This window comes from Elephas maximus, chromosome 2 (assembly GCF_024166365.1).
Source record: "Elephas maximus indicus isolate mEleMax1 chromosome 2, mEleMax1 primary haplotype, whole genome shotgun sequence".
In the NCBI taxonomy this organism is placed as follows: domain Eukaryota; kingdom Metazoa; phylum Chordata; class Mammalia; order Proboscidea; family Elephantidae; genus Elephas; species Elephas maximus.
In genome coordinates, this window is record NC_064820.1 from 222,982,173 (window position 1) to 223,004,139 (window position 21,967).

Genomic DNA, 21,967 nt, shown 5'->3' on the forward strand with positions numbered 1-21,967 from the left:
GCACTGAATAATAAATTGTAACCTGGTATCTTATACCAAACGCTGAATTTAGTTGTAATGTAAAGGAGCAACAGGAAGGCTTCTAGAAGGGTGAAATGTTTTTGTGAAGTATATCAAATGTTCAGTAATAATCGTCATCTAGGGTAGACAGAACAAAGCTCGCAGACATTAGAACTCACTGATTTTTTAAAAAGTATTCATACCCTCAAGTTGCAAAATAATTTTACTCTGAACACTATATTGAGACTATAGGAACTTAGTTGTGATCTTTCAATTGCTGTGATTCAGAACAATATCATGAATAAAGCTAAAAATTTTTAAAAAAATATTAATGCAACAATATTGAAAACATGCCATCAAAAATGAAACTTTAAACCTTGAATTATAGGCATACCTTGGAGACATTGTGGTTTTGGTTCCAGATCACTGCAATAAATCAAGTCACGTGAATTTTTTGGTTTCCCAGTGTATATAAAATTTATGTTTATGCTGTACTGTAGTCTATTAAGTGTATAATAGCATTATGTCTAAAACATGTACATAGCTTAATTAAAAAACAATTTTTTGCTAAAAAATGCTGTCATCTAAGCCTTTAGTGAGTCATAAACTTTTTGCTGGTGGAGGGTCTTGCCTTGATGTTGATGGCTGCTGACTGATCAAGGTAGTGGTTGCTGTAGTCTGGGGTGGCTGTAGCAATTTCTTAAAATAAGATAACACTGAAGTTTGTAGCATCAACTGACTCTTCATTTCATGGAAGATTTATCTATAGCGTGTGATACTCTTTGATAGCATTTTACTCACAGTAGAACTTCTTTCAAAATTGGAATTGATCCTCTCAAATCCTGCCGCTGTACTAAGCTTATGTAATATTCTAAATCCTTTGTTGTCATTTCAACAATGTTCACAGCATCTTCACCAGGAGCAGATTCCATCTCAAGAAACCACTTTCTTTGCTAATCCATAAGAAGCAACTCCTCATCCATTAAAATTTTATCATGAAATTGAAGCAATTCAGTCACATCTTCAGGCTCTACTTCTAATTCTAATTCTCTTGATATTTCCACCACATCTGCAGTTACTTCTTCCACTAAAGTCTTGAACCCCTCAAAGTCATTCATAAGGGTTGGAATCAACTTCTTCCAAACACCTGTTAATGTTGATATTTTGACCTCCTCCTATGAATCACCAATATTCTCAATGGCATGAAGAATGGTGAATCCTTTCCAGAAAGTTTTCAATTTACTTTGTCCAGATTGATCAGAGGAATCACTATCTATGGTTCCTATAGCCTTATGAAGTGTATTGATTAAATAATAAGACTTGAAATTCAAAATTACTCCTTGATCCATGAGCTACAGAATGGATGTTGTGATAGCAGGAATGAAAACAACATTAATCTCCTTGTACAACTCCATCAGAGCTATTGGGTGACCAAGTGCAATGTCAATGAGCAGTAAGTAATACTTTGAAAGGAATCTTTTTTTCTGAGCAATAGGTCTCAAGAGTGGGCTTAAAATATTCAGTAAACCATGTTATAAAAAGATGTGCTCTCATCCAGGCTTTGTTGTTCCATTTATAGAGCACAGGCAGATTAGATTTAGCATAATTCTTAAGGGCCCTAGGATATTTGGAATGGTAAATGAGTATTGGCTTTAACTCAAAGTCACCAGCTGCTTTAGCCCCTAACAAGAGAGTCAGCCTATCCTTTGAAGCTTTGAAGCCAGGCATTGACCTCTCTCCAGCTATGAAAGTACTAGATGGCATCTTCTTCAAATATAAGGCTGTTTTGTCTACTTTGAAAATCTGTGTTTAGTGTAGCCACCTTCATCAATTATCTTAGCCAGATTTTCTGGATAATTCGCTGCAACTTCTACATTAGTACTTGCTACTTCACCTTGTACTTTTATGTTACTGAGATGGCGTCTTTCCTTAAACCTCACGAACCAACCTCTGTTAGCTTCAAAATTTCTTCTGCAGCTTCCTCATCTCTCTCAGCCTCCACAGAACTGAAGAGGGTTAGGGCCTTGCTCTGGATTAGGCTTTGACTTAAGGGAATGTTGCGGCTGGTTTGATCTTCTATCCAGACCACTAAAACTTTCTCTATATCAGCAATAAGGCTGTTTCACTTTTTTTATCATTTGTATATTCTCTGGAGTAGCACTTTTAATTTCCTTTAAGAACTTTTCCTTTGCATTCACAACTTGGCTAACTGTTTGGTGAAAGAGGCCTAGCTTTCGGCATATCCTCACTTTCAACATGTCTTCCTCACTAGGCTTAATCATTTCTAACTTTTGATTTAAAGTGAGAGACATGCGACCCTTCTTTTCACCTGAATGGCTTAGAGGCCATTGTAGGGTTATTAAATGACCTAATTTCATATTATCATGTCTCAGGGAATAGGGAGGCCCAAGGAGAGGGAGAGAGAAGGGGAATGGCCAGTCAGTGGAAAAGTCAGAACACACACATTTATCGATTAAATGGGCCTTATATGGGCATGCGTGGTTCATGGCACCCCGGAACAATTAACAGTAGTAATATCAAAGATCACTGATCATAGATCACCATAACAGATATCATAATACTGAAAAAGTTTGAAATATTGTGAGAATTACCAAAATGTGACATAGAGAGATGAAGTGAGAAGATGCTGTTGGAAAAATGGCGCCAACAGACTTGCTCAACACAGGATTGCCACAAACCTTCAATTTGTAAAAAAATGCAATATCTGCAAAGCTCAATAAAATGAAGTGTAATAAAATGAGATATGCCTGTACTTAGAGGCCAGCACAAATAAAGATAGCCATTTAACCCAGAAGCTCATTCTATATCCTAAATCAGATGCAAAGGGAGAACTGTGGCAGTGTATCTTAGACAAAAGCATAAAGCACTTAACTGGGTGACACACAAGTAATGAGGATGCTTTCCAGGATTTCAGTGGTCATTGAAGAAAAAGAAATGAAATCAGGAAAGAAGAGAGAAGCCAGAAGTGTGGCTGCAGATGGCCTCAGGAGTCACCATGGGGACTTTAATATCAATGTCAATACCACAACAACAAAAATAGCAGCTAATATTGCTGAACACATTATCTGTATTACACTACATACATCTTACACAAACCTTACATGATAAAAAACCAAAAACCAAACCTGTTGCCATGAGGGCATTCTGACTCATAGCAACTGTATAAGTCAGAGTAGAACTGCCCGTAAGGTTTCCAAGGCAGTAATCTTTATGGAAATAGACTGCTACATCTTTCTCCCACAGAGCAGCTGGTGGGTTCAAACCACCAACCTTTCAGTTAGCTGCCAAGTGCTTAATTACTGGGTCACCAAGGCTCCTTTCCCACATGATAAACCAAAAAAAAACAAACCCACTTCCATCAAGTCGATTCCAACTCAGATGAGCCCCACATGATAAACACCAATAATATACCAATAATATGCCCATCTTACAGACCCAGCAACTGAAGCTGAGCAAGGTGAAAAAACATGCCCACAGGCACATTTTCACCTCTCATGTCCTCCTTACCCTCAGGCTGGACAGCCACCAAAAGCCATGGCATTGATCCCATGTTTTTCTGCATTTGCCTTGCAAATAAGTACAAACAATAAAAAATACTTGAAATGAAAACACCCACCAATAACAGCTCACCCTCTCCCTTGAGGGGATTGACAGAATGAAAACAGATGAAGCCATCATTCTTTATTGTTTTCTAGAGAATCTTTACATGGTTTGGAAGATTGCTTGCTGGATAGACAATTCTTATTTTATATATTTTTATGCATTTATAGGACTCATTTCAGCTGGGCCTTCTGCCATAAAACCCAGGGAAATTGCAGTAATTTTAAAGTGAAGATAAATTTTTGAACTCAAACCAGTACAACAGTTCTGCAAATGGGTAGCAGGGAAACCAGTTGGGTTCAACAAGGCCATGAGGCAGCTATTTGGGGTGAAAAAGTGATTCTTCAGATGAAAACTACAACTGACTGCCTTGGGTTGGATTCTGTCTGAAGATGTGTTTTGGTTGCCCTGTACAATGGTTTGCAAATATGAGCCAACACTTAAAAATTGTGAGTTTCCATATAAAACTGAGTTTTCTGCCTTCTCTTGAAGAACTAGCCCATACTAGACCCCCATTTCCACTTGGGATCAGTTGGAGGGAGCTTGCTAGAGTCTTTTCCCTTTAGACAATCTGTGAGTTCTATAAATGTCCATGTCCCCATCACTCTACCTTGTACCCTCCTCCCATCCCTCTTCACGCATTTACATTATCTGCCAGGCCCTGCAGACTTTAAAGTTGGCACCTCCCATTCATGTTCCCAGAGTATGTACATATGCGTGAGTCAAAGATCAAGCTACTGGTCAGCCCATTAGTTACTGTCACTTTGGGCAACTCAGTGAAACAAAGTTCCCAACATTGGTTTAGTGGCAAAATCTCTCTTCTTTTTGAAAGCCCTTGATGTGCCAGCTTTAAAACATATCCCCCACATTTTTAACATTCCTCACATCAAGGGGTGGAGTTCTCTTGAGTCTGGGCTCTTGGGGCTCTGTGACTGAACAATAGAATATGGCAGAAATGATGCTGTGTCAGTTTCCAGGCTCTGCCTTAAAAGACACTGAATGATTTTTATTTTCTGACTCTTGGGACATTCACTGTTAGAACCCAGCCACGTGATATGAGGAAGCCCAAGCCACAACGTGCAGAGACCTACACAGAGAGGACTGATCGCCAGCACCGAGTTGCCAGGTGAGTCTGCCATTTTGGAAGTGGATTCTCCAGCCCCAGTAGAACCTCCCCAGGTGACACTGTGTGGAACAGCAATGAGCTGTCCCCACTAAGCCCTGACTACATTTCGGAATCACAAACGAAATAAATGATTGGTGTTTTGTTAAGCCAATAACCACTGGGGTGGTTTGTTATGCAGCAAGCCATAAACAGAACACCCAATCAGAACACTGGGAAGGGCTTTGATAAGACAAGCAGGACTTAAGGAAGAGAATGTTCCTAAGCAATGGCCCACCCATTCCTCTTCTCACCTGGGCGATGTGCCTTTGGAACCGCCATGTTCATCACTCTTCCTCCATCCTGAGGTTTGGGGGGTGATGCAGTGAACCTGCAGATCCCCGATTCTGAAGGGGTGCTGGAGGTCAGACTGTCCGTGTACTCATTAGTCCCTGCCGTCAACTGTTCGGATGATGTGTCCGATATGAAGCACTCTGTGATGGTGAACTTGGCGTGCCTCAATTGTTCTTCCATCTTGGCGTGTTCATAGGCCCTGGCAAGTTCTTCATAGGTGGAGGAGGCACTTTCTGTGGAGACCATGCTGCTTCTTGCTCTATCTATGCCACAAAAAAGAGAAAACAAGATGGATGACCTTGTCCCCTTAAGTTTGAGCCAACTGGATTGTCTTTTCCAGCTCCTGGCTATTTCTTTCAGATCACTGTACAATCAGTCAGGGGTCTTGACTCTTTGACCAGAGGAATCTCTCTCTGCCACTACTGAGGCTGGCTTCGGAAGCCACTACAACTTTGGCCCAGGGAACCTTGTTTCAACTGAATTGCTGCAATCAGGTGTCCCTACCTTAGGACATTTCCATAAATAAGTAATGCATCCCCCTTAAAAAATTCTGCATTTAGGATGACATGATCTTATACACAGAAAACCCTAAGGAATCCTCCAGAAAACTACCGAAGCTAAGAGAAGAGTTCAGCAGAGTATCGGGATACAAGATAAACATATAAAAAGCAGGGATTCCTCTACACCAACAAAAAGAACATCGAAGAGGAAATCACCAAATCAATGCCATTTACAGTAGCCCCCAGGAAGATAAAATACTTAGGAATAAATCTTACCAGAGATGTAAAAGACTTACACAAAGAAAACTACAGTATACTTCTACGAGAAACCGAAAGAGACTTACATAAGTGGAAGAACATACCTTGCTCATGGATAGGAAGACTTAACATTATAAAAATGTCTATTCTACCACAAGTGATCTATACATTTAATGCAATTCTGATCCAAATCCCAACAACATTCTTTAATGAGATGGAGAAACAAATCACCGATTTCGTATGGAAGGGAAAGAGGCCCTGGAGATAAATAAGGCATGACTGAAAAAGAAGAACAAAGTGGGAGGCCTTACTTTACCTGATTTTAAACCTATTATACCACCACAGTAGTCAAAACAGCCTGGTGCTGGTACAAAAACAGATACATGGACCAATGGAACAGAATTGAGAATCCAGACATAAATCCATCCACGTATGAGCAGTTGATATTTGACAAAGGCCCCAAAACAGTTAAATGAGGAAAAGACAGTCTTTTTAACAAATGGTGCTGGCATAACTGGATATCCTTCTGCAAAAAAATGAAACAAGACCCATACCTCACTCCATGCACAAAAACTAACTCAAAATGGATCAAAGACCTAAATATAAAATCTAAAACGATAAAGATCATGGAAGAAAAAATAGGGACAATGTTAGGAGCCCTAATACATGGCATAAACAGTATGCAAAACATTACAAAGAATGCAGAAGAAGAACAAGATAACTGGGAGCTCCTAAAAATCAAACACCTATGCTCATCCAAAGACTTCACCAAAAGAGTAAAAAGACTACCCACAGACAGGGAAAAAGTTTTGAGCTATGACATTTCTCATCAGCGCCTGATCTCTAAAATCTACATGATACTGCAAAAACTCAACTGCAAAAAGACAAATAACCCAATTAAAAAATGGGCAAAAGATATGAATAGACACTTCACTGAAGAAGACATTCAGGTAGCTAACAGATATATGAGGAAATGTTCATGATCATTAGCCATTAGAGAAATGCAGATCAAAACTACAATGAGATTTCATCTCACTCCAACAAGGCCGGCATTAATCCAAAAAACACAAAATAATAAATGTTGGAGAGGCTGTGGAGAGATTGGAACACTTATACACTGCTTGTGGGAACGTAAAATGGTACAACCACTTTGGAAATCGATTGGCACTTCCTTAAAAAGCTAGAAAGAGAGCTACCATACAATCCAGCAATCCCACTCCTCACAACATATCCCAGGAAAATAAGTGCCTTTACATGAACAGATATATGCACACCCATGTTTACTGTAGCACTGTTTACAATAGCAAAAAGATGGAAGCAACCAAGGTGCCCATCAATGGATGAATGGATAAATAAATTATGATATATTCACACAATGGAATACCACACATTGATAAAGAACAGTGAGGAATCTATGAAACATTTCATAGCATGGAAGAACCTGGAAGGCATTATGCTGAGTGATATTAGTCAGTTGCAAAAGGACAAATATTGTATAAGACCACTATTACAGGAACTTGAGAAATAGTTTAAACTGAGAAGAAAACATTCTTTCGTGGTTATGAGAGCGGGGAGGGAGGGAGGCTGGGAGAGGGGCATTCACTAATTAGATAGTAGATGAGAACTACTTTAGGTGAAGGGAAAGAGCACACAGTACAGGGGAGGTCAGCACAATTGGACTAAACCAAAAGCAAAGAAGTTTCCTGAATAAACTGAATGCTTCGAAAGCCAGTGTAGCAGGGGCAGGGGTCTGGGGACCATGGTTTCAGGGGACATCTAAGTCAAGTGGCATAATAAAATCTATTAAGAAAACATTCTGCATCCCACTTTGAAGAGTGGTGTCTGGGGTCTTAAGCACTAGCAAGCAGCCATCTAAGATGCATCAATGGGTCTCAACCCACCTGGATCAAAGGAGAATGAAGAACACCAAGGACACAAGGAGATTATGAGCCCAAGAGACAGAAAGCGCCACATGAACCAGAGACTACATCAGCCTGAGACCAGAAGAACTAGATGGTGCCTGGCTACAACCGATGACTGCCCTGACAGGGAACACAACAGAGAACCCCTGAGGGAGCAGGAGAGCAATGGGATGCAGACACCAAATTCTCATAAAAAGACCAGACTTAATGGTCTGACTGAGACTAGGAGGACCCTGGTGGTCATGGCCCCCAGACCTTCTGTTGGCACAGGACAGGAACCATTCCCAAAGCCAACTCTTCGGACATGGATTGGACTGGACAATGGGTTGGAGAGGGATGCTGGTGAGGAGGGAGCTTCTTGGATCAGGTGGACACTTGAGACTATGTGGGCATCTCCTGCCTGGAGGGCAGATGAGATGGTGGAGGGGGTTAGAAGCTGGCGAAAAGGACATGAAAAGAGAGAGTGGAGGGAGAGAGCGGGCTGTCTCATTAGGGGGAGGGGGAGAGTAATTGGGAGTGTGTAGCAAGGTGTATATGGGTTTTTGTGTGAGAGACTGACTTGATTTGTAAACTTTCACATAAAGCAGAATAAAAATTATTGAAAAAAATTCTGCATTTAGTTAAAACAATTGGGAATTTGGTGTAAATGAACTGCCCTGTTGCCCCTCCCTGCTCTGACTTTCAAATCAGTCAATAGCTGAGAGACTCTTTAATTGGCATGAATGACTTGCACTTTGTGGTTCAGCTCCTCAGGCCTCAGGCTAGGGATAGGAAGCCCTGACAATGGAGAGAAATGAGGACATGACCTAGCAAGTTGATTGCCCACTAGGCAGAATGATCTTCTTCCCTGGGACTCCTCCCATATGTTTCTAGATCTGCCACTCTTTATGGGGACTAGAAAATAGCCACGAGAGAAATAGGTGCAAACGTGCCTTTTAACTGGGCAATGTCTTCTTGTTCAGGGGGAGCTCTGCAGTTGAAGCCCACAAAAAGTTCTGGAATCACCTCGGTGAAACTCTGAGACTCTTCTAAGAAGAATTAACAGCCATAAAAATAAATGCACATGGTGATGCCCCAGCTTTGGAACACTATTTTTGAAGTATATCATCAAGAACAAAAGAAAAATGAGTATTCAAATTCCCTACAGCTATTAGGTTCAGATGTCATTTCTTTGCAAAATTTTAAGGAGGTAGGGGGTGCAATCCAGTACTATTCTTAGGCCTTATCTTCTCTCAGAAATGTTGGTGGTTGATGGCATAGACTAGATGACTTACCTTATGATCAACTCCTGTGAAACTGTCAAATGGATCAGCCTATGTTCCCTACAGAGGGTGCTATGACCTTGTCACATAACTTCAAGTGCAGTATCTTAATCTTGGAGATGGCAGTGTGCTATACTCCCTCTAAGGGTATCTGGGAATTATTGCAGTTGTGTGGGTGAAAACTTAAAATTTCTCTTTTTCTCCCCGTGGGGTAGGAACTAAAACGAGAGAGCAGCATGGGCCTGACATTCAGGACACCGGCCAAATAGACACCTTTTGGCTCTATTCTGCAGGATTCATTCAGCTCTGGATGTGAAAGCTATACAGTTGTATTGATACCTCTTAGATAAATGGCTTAATCCTGTGAAAACAACTTTAAAAAAAACAAAATCAAATCCGTTGTCGAGTCAATTCCAGCTGACGGCGACCCCATGTATGTCAGAGCAGATCTGTGCTCCCTGGGGTTTCCAATAGTTGGTGTTTTGGAAATAGACGGCCAAGTCTTTCTTCTGAGGCACCTCTGGGTGGACTTGAACCACCCACGTTTCAGTAAGCAGCCGACCACTTAATTGTTTTACACCACCCAGAAACCCCAACATTTAAGAGTAAGTAAAAAAAATAGGAGCTCCCTCTCTCCTTCCCAAAGAGCCCACGAAGTTCATGGTGTGGTCAAGTGCAAGGTCTGGGTCATGTAGGTCAAGAAGGAAGAGTGTGGATCATACCTGTGTCCTGGGAGGGGCTGACACTGTAACTGTCGCTCTCCTTGTCCACTGACCCCGCAGCCCTGGGTGTTGGCAGCCTCCAATCTGTGGTGAGAGTGTGTGCTGAAATGGTGGGGTGGGGTCTGTTGAGCGTCCACTGGCTGGCATACCGATTTCTGGCTGTTGGTCCGGCCTTTGCATTCCTCCTGGTGGTCGGATCTGTGAAGAGTCAATTCTAAAGTCTGTCTGCGGTCGGCTGTGATCCAGGTGTTTAGGTAAGCTGCACACCCATGAATGGAGATTTTCCATTCATCCATACTACTCACCTTCCAGGGTCCAGCCCTCCAGGAAGCCCTCCCTGATTCTCCCTGCCTAGAGTCCTCTTTTCCTTCCTTTTCCTGAAACATTCATCTGATAGTTGCTGTTGTTAGTTGTTGTCAACTTGCCTCTGACTCATGGTGACTGTTACAGATTGAATTGTGGCCTCCAAAAATGTGTGTCAGCTTGGCTAGGCCATGATACCCAGTGTTGTGTGGTTGCCCTCCATTTTGTGATCTATGATGTTAATGAGGCAGGATAGAGGCAGTTATGTTAATGAGACATGACTCAGTCTACAGGATTAGGCTGTATCTTGAATCAATCTCTTTTGAGGTATAAAAGAAAGAAACGAGCAGAGAGGACAGGGACCCCATTACTACCAAGCAAAAAGAGCCAGGAGTGGAGTGTACCTTTGGACCAGGGTCCCTGGAGGATTGATGGTAAGGATCTTCCCCCACAGCTGACAGGGAGAAAGCCATCCCCTGGAGGTGGCATCCTGAATTTGGACTTTAGCCCCCTAAACTGTGAGAAAATTAATTTCTCTTTGTTAAAACCACCCCTTTGTGGTATTTCTGTTATCACAGTGCTAGACAACTCAGATGGCGACAGAAGGAGACACTGCCCTGTCCTTCACCATCCTCACAGTTGTTGGTATGTCTGAGCCCACTGTTGCAGCTATTGTATCAGTGCATCTCATTGAGGGTTTCCCTCGTTTTCATTGATTCTCCACTTTTCCAACCTTGTGTTCTTTTCTAGCAATTGAATCAGATGCTTAAGCATTTCAAAAGGCCTCTAGGGGAATGAACATAGATTTGGACTAAGAAGTTGTAAGTCTGAGCCTTGCTTTTGGCCCTTAATGATTTCATGACCCAGTGTGCATCATTTAAACTCCCTGAGCTTCTCCACTTTTGTAAAATCAGGGAGCTCAGCCAAATATTCTCTAAGGTTGCATCCCTCCTAAAGTTCTTCCATTTTGAGATGTTCCCTATACTGTTGTCTCACATGAACTCAATGTCTCAAAACCAAAAAAAAAAACAAACCAGTTGCCATCAAGTCAGAGTCATGGAGGCCCCACGTGTGCAGAGTAGAATTGTGCTCAATAGGTTGTTCAAGGCTGTGACCTTTCGGAAGCAGACTGCCAGCCCTGTTGTCTGAGGTGGCTCTGGGTGGGCTTGAGCCTTCAGCCTTTCAGTTAATAGTTGAGCACTTAACCACATACGTGACCCAGGACTCCCACTGTCTCAAGTATGATAGTTTTATGCTTTAGCTAAACTGCAAGCCCTGAGAGCAGAAGGTCATATCTTTTTGTCCCAACACTCCCTTAGTATATCCCTTCAATGGAATTTTCTGAACTTTGATGAAAATGACTTGGAATATTCAATCTGGGAACAAAGGGTAAAAGGGTGTCCAGATTTCACAGGTTTATCAGCTTCAAAAACACAAAGGCTTATGTAAACATAGGTTGGTGCCAAGTGGGTTTTCCCTGAGTCTGGAACCAAAGGCACCAAGAAGATGGGGTAGACCGGGTTCTTTGCTCACCTCTTCAGTGAGCTAAGAATGTTCTGACAGCAAAGAATGTTGGACACTGGGACAGGCTACCACACTGCCTTTTCTGGAATTTTGTGGAAAAGGGGGGAAGCTTAGTTATCTGCAATGATTTTTCTGGGGTTTCAGCCTGAAGGCCACATAAGGTCCAGGATGGGCCTTTCCCACCTTTGAATTCTCTGCTTCTCTAAGAGGAATCTTACACAGTTATATTTCTAAATGTCCTGGCCACTTCTAAGCACAGCAGTTTGTATTGACTGCTGTGCTGTATGATTATAATGTAGTGATCCCAAATTCCGCATGTGTGAAAAAATTAATGTGTGACTTGAACATTTAACAGACAAATTAACTTCTATGACATAAAAAAACTTCTTATCAACCACTACCTTCACTATGAGTCAGAATCGGTGGCAATGGGGTTTACCTTGTGGACTACTGTTTTGTTGTGACATGGTGTGACATAGTCCTTAGTTTATGTTAAAACAAACCCTGATTATGAACTTATGGCATGAGTTACCCCGATACATTGTGAGCTGGATGCCCCCCAGTAGGATCCTTATTATCCAGGACCTGAGGACTAAACAACATAAAAACTCAGGGTTTTGTTCTTCCAATGAGAGCTACATAGAAGCAGAAGGACACTCTGTCAGTTGAGTCTCTGGCCATTTCTGAAGACTGAGTCTCTGCCAGTGGCTCTGCTGGAAACTCTGCCCACCACCTCAGACCCCAGCTACAACGGACCTCTTCTGAGGGCAAACTGTTGGTCAAGCCTTCCTTCTAAGACCATGCACTAAAAGTAAACACCTAAAGGCTGAAGATTTGGACTTTAATTATTGGACTAACTTTACTCCACCCTGAATTCTCCAGGTCTAAGTGAATGTCTTGGGGTCTTAGCTGTGTGCTGTGCCATGACCACAGCACACAGCTTCCGGAATGAATACATATGGCCCAAGGTTGCTTTATGGATGAGGCAATGGGAGCTCAGAGAGGAAAAGTGGCATAGCAATTAAGTGATAAACGTGGAGCCCAATGGAACCCACTGACTGAGTTCAGTGATTGCCTGTTATTTGACCATAAGTGTCCTCATCCTGAGCATCTGAATTTTCTAGTACAGTGTCTGCATGACAGTAGCTTGTTTACAATTCCATGTTGGAGCATTAGAGGCTGACACTGGTTAAGTGGTGAAATGACTTTCCCTTTAAATAGAGGATTTTTGTTTTTGCAAGTTTCCAGTTATTGGACTTTGAACATAATCCATCATTCTGTGATGTTGGAGACAAGCTTTAAGATGGCAGCCAAATCAATACATTTTTAAGATTTCCTGGGTCATCAGAACACTCAGTCTTGGTGTATATTCTCTGGGGCATTGATTTTAAGACAGATTTCATCCCTTACTTGCAAAATTCCAAAGAAGAACTTTATCAGGAGGTGTTTTTTTTTTTCCTTGATTAGAATGTAAATGAGTTATGCTAGAGTGTTAAGCTCTCTAGACAACAAGGTGTCAATGATAATTGTGTCTCTCCACTGAAATGCTAGGAGAGAGGTCCTCAAAGAGATAGAAAGACATTATCATGGGTAGGAGGCTAAATGTCTTCCAGGCACTATTGACTTGATAAGTAGAGCTTAAACAAGTGGAGCTTGTTATTTAAATGCTAATGAATCTTTTCCAGAAGATTACCCAGCTCCTGCATGAGTTTTGAGGGTTCTCATTTTTATTCTTCTGTAAGTTTCTTGCAATTACAGCTGTGGATCATTCTGAGCAGGCTTACTCCTGATAAGAGTGCTTGGAGAGGCCAGTTCCACAGTAATTTCTGGTAATTTCCAGAAATTTACCCAGACACTTGCATAAGTTTTGAGGGTTCCCATTTTTATTCCTCCAATATAAGGCCTGGTGACCAGCTTCCGAAAGGTCACAGCCTTGAAAACCCTATGGAACAGTTCTACTCTGCACACATGGTGCAGCCATGAGTCAGCATCAACTTGATAGCATGTAAAAAACAACATTTTTATTCTTCTTTAAGTTATAACAACAACTGTGGATCATTCTGAGCTGGTTTGCTCCTACTGAGGATGCTAGAGGGGGCTAGTTCCATAGAACTGCGCCATAGGGTTTCCAAAGCTGTAAATCTTTACAGAAGCAGACTGCCACATCTTTCTCCTGCAGAGTGACTGGTGGGTTTGAACCACCAATCAACCTTTCGGTTAGCAGTCGAACACTTAACGACTTGTGCCACCAGGGCTGCACCTTCAAGGGCATAGTGTTGTTGTGTGCTGTCGAGTCAATTCTGATTTATAGTGACACTATAGAGCAGAGTAGAACTGCCCCATAGGGCTTCCGAGGAGCGGCTGGTGGCTTCCAACTGCTGACCGTTTGGCTAGCAGCTGTAGCTCTTAACCACTGCACCACCAGGGCTCCTCTTCAAACATGTACTGTCCTCAAAACCCCAACTTCCTTTCCTGTGTGAGGGGGCAGAGACCGTCACTCCCACTGCCCCTTTTTTCACTGAGATCATCCTACTGGGAAAACTGCAAGGTGAAGCTGCACGTGTCAGCTACTATTCAAAGCCAGAACTCTCTTGGAGTTAATTTTGTTCATTATCCCTGTCTTCTCTAGATGAGGACAGCTTTGCCAGTGGCCTAATAATGCTGAAAATATAGGTCATGATACTAGTTTCCTTGAACCACAGCCCAGGGTTCTGTTCTGCTCTAAGCCAGCATCCTAGAAGGGAAATTGTCTCTGTATGTAGAATACTGGGGCACTTGGTACATTTTTTAAATGATCAGGCTTTTGGAGCCTTTGTCTTGTTCCTGAACTCAACTGTTCAGTATGATAGCTCCTGAAATAGCATCTAATATAAAAATTTTTACTTTGATTCCACTCAGTAACCTCCTTCATATAATTTACTAGCTAATATACTAAGCAGATAAAATTTGGGATTTATTGTCCCCGGCATGGAAAGTATTTTGTTTGGCTCCCCGACATTATAATATAAATAAAAGTGAGGAGGCATCATGCCTGCTAAACAGCCAGTGAGTTAGAGGGTAAGTAATATAAATACCTTTTGGCCTTTCAACAATGGGACTGAGCCTGAATTAAGCTTCTGCCCATGGAATCAAATTATTTTAATTACTCTAAATTTGGGATGAGAGGATTTTGTGGATAATAGGGTTGTAAAATATGTCATGTGAACTAGTATTGTGATTGTGATATTAATGTGTCTTTTCCCCCAGCTATTGGTTTCTGTACCTTGTAGAAGCTGAGGTCTCAGCTTTCAGTGATGAATTGACCAGCTGTCTCATAGAGAGGATGAAGCTGGTAGACCTGGGCATTCCTATCATTTCATTGACAAATATTTATTCATGGCTTATTATATACTGGGAACTCTTCAACCACATCAGCTGTTTCCCCCAGTACCACCCTGTTATGGATTGAATTGTGTGCCCCCAAAATATGTGTTGTAAATGCTAACCTCTATGCCTATGATTATAATCCCATTTGGGAATGGGCTGTCTTTGTTTTGTTAATGACACAGGATTAGTGTAGGTGTATTTTAAGTCAACCTCTTTTGAGGTATAAAAGAAATTAAACAGGCAAGCAAAGGAAGTAGAGATGAGGGAAGAGAAATGCCAAGCCACATGAAGATCACTCAGAAGCAGAAGTTCAAAGAGAAAAGGACCTTCCTCTAGAGGTGACAGAGACAGAAAGCCTTCCCCTAGAGCCAGCACCTTGAATTCAGGCTTCTATACTCCTAAACTGTGAGAAAATAAATTTCTGTTTGTTAAAGCCAGCCATTTGTGGTATTTCTGTTATAGCAGCACTAGGTATAAGATGAAATTTGGTACCGGGAGTGGGGTGCTGCTTTAACAGACGCCTAAAATGTGGAAGCTGTTTTGGAATTGCGAAAGGAATGGAGGCTGGAAGAGTTTTAAGGTACCTGATAGTAAAGCTTATATTGCCTTGAAGAGCCTGTTGGTAGAATTTGGGATGTCAAAGGCAATTCTGGTGAGGGCTCAGAGGGACGTGAGAAGAGCTATAAAGTCTCTATCATCTTGGAGAATACACGTGGCACCAGCAACAGAATGTTGCTAGAAATGTGACTGTTACATGTGCTTCTGGTGAGGCTTTAAAAGAAAATGGTGAACATGTGATTGGAAAGTGGAGGAAGGGCGATGCGTTTTATGCAGTGGCAAAGAACTTGTCTCAATTATGTTCAAATGTTTGGTGAAAGGTAGAATTTGTAAGTGTTGAACTTGGCTATTTGGCTAGTGAGATTTCTAAGCAAGATCTTAAAGGGGCTGCATGGTTTCTCCTTGGTACTTATAGTAAAATGTGAGAGAAAAGAGATGGACTTAAAAACTAATTGTGCAAAATGAAAACAAAACTTAAAGATTTGGAAAATTCTGTAGTACCAACTAAGAACACTGTCCTAGAATGTTCACCAAGGACATGGCTACACAATCTTTTGTTAAAGAAATTAAACCTGTGACTGATGGATCTAAGTAACTACCAGAGCAGAAAACCCATTAGCTTAGACTGAAGGGGACAAAGAAAGAAAGGAGAGAACGCTGTCCGCCTCTTGGAATTCTACAGGCAGGAAACAAGCCAAAGGAGCTACACCTGTTGTCTTCCAAGAAAGAAAAAAAGAACACCTCCTGAGCAGCTCAGAGATTAGCAGAACTATTAGAAGGAGTACAAAAAGGGAGGGTTTCTTGGTTTCACACTGTGTGGCCACAGACTCCTGGATCTCAAAGGATGGGGCCATAGCATCCTAGGTTTCAAAGGGTTTAATCTTTACCAACTCAGTTCTGGACCGTGGGGCTTTCATTAAGGTGTGCAAGGAGATGGGGTCACTGCCCATAGCTGAAGGGGTGAGACTGCTGTGCCCAAAGAAAGGAAGAATGAGGACTGCTGGGGCTGAGAGGGTGGGGTTACCACTCAGATGACTAGGAGAATGGGGCTGCCAAAAGCCAAGAGAGCAGATTTGTTGTCCCAGTGGTCCTGGAGGGTAGGGCTGAAGCCCAGGGCTGAGGGACCTACACCCAGAGTCCGGAGAGCATGGCCAACACCTAGAGTCTGGAGGGATGGGGCCATTACCTAGACAGTCTCAGAGAACTGAGGATTATTTTCAAGCCTTGAGAGCTAATATAAATTGTTCTGCTGGGTTTTGGACTTGCTTGGTGCCCATTATCCCTTCCTTTCCTTCAATTTCTCCCATTTGTAATGGAAATGTATACCTTTTGCCTGTTCCATAATTGTGTTTTAGAAGAAGATAACCTGTATTCTAGATTTCACAGGTTCTCAGATGAAGAGGAATTCTGCCCTAGGATGCAATATGCCTAACTTCTCAGCCATATTTGATTTAGATGATTCAGAAGATGGATTTTGGACATAAGAGTTGATTTAAGACATCTGGGATGATGTGATATGGTGAATGGGTTTTGCATGTGGCATGCACATGTATTTTGCGGGGGCTAATTTTTTTTTCTTATTTACCCTTTAAAAAAAAATTTCTTCTTTTTTTAAAGGGTAGAATTATGTCCCCCAAAATATGTGCTGTATATCCTAACGTCTATGCCTATGGTTATAATCCCATTTGGGAATGGGTTGTTTTGTTATGTTAATGACACAGAATTAGTGTACAGTGTGTTTTAAGTCAATCTCTTTTGAGATATAAAAGAGATTAAATAAGCAAGCAAAAGCAGCAGAGATGGGGGAAGAGAGATGCCACGCCACATGAAGATCACCAAGGAGCAGAAGCTCAGAAACAAGGACCTTCCTCCAGAGCTGAAAGAGAGGGAAAAAGCCTTCCCCTAGAACTGGCACCTAAATTTAGACTTCTAGACTCCCAAACTGTGAGAAAAAAATTTCTGTTTGTTAAAGCCAGCCATTTTTGGTATTTCTGTTACAGCAGCACTAGGTAACTAAGACACACCACTAGTCTCATTCTGAGTGCAAGGGGATATTCTTCCAAAATCCCACCAATAAAGATTGAATCCATGTTGTAAGTTCTTCTTATTTAATAAATATTTAAAGTTCATTCTGTGTCTCTACATTCCCGTTAAATAGTATCATTGCTACTTAAAGGCAATACAGAGTGGTTGAGAGCAGTGTTTTGGATAGACTGCCAGGGTTGAAGTCCAGTTTCACTACTCACTGGCTGGGTAACCCTGGCCAAGTGACCAAAGTTGACATGACCATTTCCCTCATCTCTGAGACTGGGATGATATCATCACCCGCCTTCAGAACTCTGTGAGACTTGGGTGCTTAGGGGAGATTCACTTGCTAGAGCATAAGAGCACACGTAGGTGGGGGGGCCCAATCATGGAAACCTGCCCATGGCTCTAGGGTGATACATATTTAGCAAGGGAAGGAGCATGTCCTGAGTTTATCGAGAAGATGTGGGCCAGGTGATTTGGCAAATTGATCAGGAAGGTGAGATACTCAATTAAAGGATTTAACAGAAAAATACCCATGGAAAATCATAAAACTAGATGCTGGAGAACTCAAGTGATACAGTGTCTTAGTCATCTAGTGCTGCCATAACGGAAATAATACAAGTGGATGGCTTTAACAAAGAGAAATTTACTTTCTCATAGTCTAGTAGGTTACAAGTCCAAATTCTGGGTGTCAGCTCCAGAGCAAGGCTTTCTCTCTCTGTAGGATCTAGAGGAAGGTCCTTGTCGTCAATCTTCCCCTGGTTGAGAAGCCTCTCAGGCACAGGGACCCCATGTCCAAAGGATGCGCTCTGCTCCCGATGCTGCTTTCTTGGTGGTATGAGGTCCCCAACTCTTGGGTGCTTCCCTCTCCTTTTATTTCTTGAGAGACAACAGGTAGTGCAGGCCACACCCCAGGGAAACTCTCTTTACCTTGGATAAGGGAGGTGACCTGAGTAAGGGGGTGTTACAATCCCACCCTAATCCTTCCAGCATAAAATTACAATCACAAAATGGAGGACAACCACACAATACTGGGAATCATGGCCTAACTGAGTTGATACACACATTTTTGGGGGGACGTAATTCAATCCATGACATACAGAAAGAAGCTGAGTACTAGAGGTAGTATGGGCAGGAGCTGTGTCCAGTCCCATGCTTGGTAAATGCTCTTTGTATGAATGAATGAATGGAAAACTCCCAGATAAATATAACAACAAAAAATAACAGGCCAAGGCTAATACTTCTCACTTCACACTTATCTTTGCACCTTTTGAAAGTAGAAAAGTTGATCGATTTAAGTTCTCATTGGGAATGATCTCTTTGATAAGCATTTGCAGTGTGTTGGGCCAAGACTATGTACATATTAAGACAGACTCCTCTAACTTGGTGAGGACATATGTACGCCTAGCTGATTAGATGCCTGAGGTCATGTAGAACAAAGAGAAGAAAATTAAACTGATCTCCCAAATCCTGTTTAATCAACTAACCATACTTTCTTTTCCAGTCCCATTATTCTGACTTCAGAATCTGATAGTCAATCAATATTTTAAGTAGATTTACTACTGAATGCCTACTGTGTGCCAGGCTGTGGCTGGTGCTGAGAACAAAGACATGAATAGAGTCCCAGCTTTCAAGTGTATCAGAACCTCACAGGGCAGACAGAGAAATAAACGGAGTAGCAAACATAGTCAAGTGATGTTTTCATATGTCGAAAGAAATAAATAGCATATTGCCACAATTTCTTCCATCTTCATATTAAGAATTTATTGCAGCTATATGGAAGACTAATACAATGCCTAGAAATATAACTTTTATACTCCAGTCATTCTTGTGTGCGAACAACATATTTTAGATGCTCTTCTTACAAGAAAGAATTCCTATCATGGCACACAGTCTTAACACAATTAGAATAATGTCTTCCTTAGGTGAGGAAATTGAGGATATAAAATGAATCCATGTGTCATGGATTGAACTGTGTCCCCCCAAAATATGTGTCAACTTGGTTAGGCCGTGATTCCCAGTATTCTGTGGTTGTCCTCCATTTTGTGATTGTAATTTTATGTTAAAGAGGGTTAGGGTGGGATTGTAACACCCATACTAAGGTCACATCCCTGATCCAATGTAAAGAGAGTTCCCCTGGAGTGTGGCCTGCACCTTCTTTTATCTTACAAGAGATAAAAGGAAAGGGAAGCAAGCAGAGAGCTGGGAACCTCATACCACCAAGAAACCAGTGGCAGGAGCAGAGTACGTCCTTTGGACCCAGGGTTCCTGCAGGGAGAAGCTCCTAATCCAGGGGAAGGTTGATCACAAGGACCTTCCTTCAGAAAAAAGCCTTCCCCTGGAGCTGATGCCCTGAATTCGGACTTTCTAGCCTACCAGACTGTAAGAAAATAAATTTCTCTTTGTTAAAGCCAGCCACTTGTGATATTTCTGTTATAGAAGCCCTAGATGACTAAGACACTATGTAAATATGCCAAGCTGCGGTGAGAAGAAAGAACGTGCCCCATGGGGTTGGGTTGACACAGGGATAGCACCTGGGGGAGGCGAACAGCCCTGGGGTAGAAGAAGCAAGCAGGGAGCTGGGCTTGAGAAAGTACATGGTTTCAGGCTTACTCATGAGACAACATTTCCAATTCTACATAAAGAATAGAATGCGCTCAGTCTCTCAGACTGTGATCTTGGGGAATATTTAATGAAAAAACTACCCAAAGATCTCTTATTAATACAGGGTGTCCTGCAGATGCTAAATAAAAACTTTTTTTTTTCTGAACCAGAGACTAATGCATACATTAGAGTAGATTTGCGTAACATGAATAAACATTATTGAATGAAGTTCATCACAAATGCAAGAAACGTTCTGTAAACTGTTATTGCTTCATCATGGTATGATCATAATGCTAAGGCCCTGGGATGGTATTCTGGTGCTCCCAGAATGGAGTGCACACACGCCCTACAAGGCCCTACAAGGTCAGGCTACTCTTCCCAGCTCATCCCTTACCATTTCCCTGCTGCTCACTGCATTCCAGGGCCGCTCCTGTCCCCCAGCATGTCAGGAAGTCTTGGGAGCTTGACCCTTGCTGCTCCCTCTGCCTGGCGAGAGGTTCCTTGCCATCATTTGATCTTGGTTCATGCCTTATTCTCAATGGTGGTCTTCCCAAATGACCCATATCTAAGGGAGCCCCTTGCTTCCCCCTGCCTCCACTCCCCTAGGGACTCTCCATCACATCTTTCTGTTTTATTTTTTTCTTAGTACTTATTGAGCAATGGAAAATGATTTATTTACTTGCTTATTGCTAATGAGAGGGTGAATATATAAGTGGGCAGTGGCCAGACCATATATAAAAATACAACTCTGACCTACAACCTACAGCCACCAGCTAGAGAGCCAAACCACAGTCTGCAACTGCCAGTCCGGGAAGCCAAATGACAATACCTATAACAATGGACCTCAAATGACCTGGACATGATTAATAATTGTTAGTTTCCTTAATTTCTGTCCCTGCTTCCAATTTAGGACCAACCAGGAAAAGCCAAATATGTTCTCCTATCCAATTGCATAGGATGCGCTGCTACTAATTAGCCCAACTCCAGCTTCCCCAAACCAGCAGCCTCCAATCAGGCACACCTGAAGCCTTCCCCCTTTTCCACTATAAAGCTTTCCCACTCACTTGCCTGCCTTTGAATCTCTGCCAAACACATGTGATGGTGATTGACTCCCTTGCTACGGCAAACTCTGAATAAGTAGCCTTTACTTGTTCTCATTTGGGTGGTCTTTGTCTATTGCCACACTGACTCTCCAACTAAAAAAAAAAAAAAAAAAAACAACTAGAGTGAAATAAATGTCTTTTTCCCATCTTACTCATGATGCATTCCATTGCTGAGCACTGGGCGGTAGGTCAAGTAAATCCTAGATACATATTGTTGATGTTAAATGCATGGATTCTCAAAGTCCCCCAAACATGCTTGCAATGTTACAGCCATGGGATCTATGTCCTTTGCATCTATGTCCTGCCTGCCACTCCCCTTTCCCGGATCTACAATTTCTGCTTGACTCAGATTCATGTCTCTGTTGAGATTTTATATGCCATCAAATCAACGCCCTCCTTGTTCTGGGGTTGATCACACATCGGGAAGTTCTCTGTGCTTTAGTTTCATGGCCTCCTCTCCCATCTTAACTGTTTACCACTAGCCTTGGCTCATTTGTCTGCTAATTGAACATTGAAAAGGAAGTATAAATGCATGCTGCTTTTTCATCTGGCAAAAAGAACCGATGTTGAGCTGTGGATGTGACAAGTCTGAGGGAGAACACACCACTGCACTACCGGGGCAGGGGTGACGAAGAACATTTTCTCTTGTGTTCTGAAGCTGAACCATTTCATGAGGCCCTTCTCAATGAAGGGTCCAGAGATACCAGCATCAGGATCACCTAGGATGCTTGTTACAATGT

The 21,967-nt window shown here is 42.0% G+C and overlaps 1 protein-coding gene across 1 annotated transcript in view; it reads right to left on the reverse strand.

The window, feature by feature from the left end:
* The window catches only part of DSCAM (DS cell adhesion molecule), a 1,038,663-nt gene that overhangs the window by 16,413 nt on the left and 1,000,283 nt on the right, over nt 1–21,967 (reverse strand). Inside the window, exons 31-32 of the mRNA XM_049874902.1 lie at nt 9,742–9,939; nt 5,038–5,340 (exon numbers count right to left, since the gene is read on the reverse strand). Coding sequence (XP_049730859.1) covers nt 5,038–5,340; nt 9,742–9,939 — 501 coding nt within the window. The remainder of the gene's footprint in view (nt 1–5,037; nt 5,341–9,741; nt 9,940–21,967) is intronic.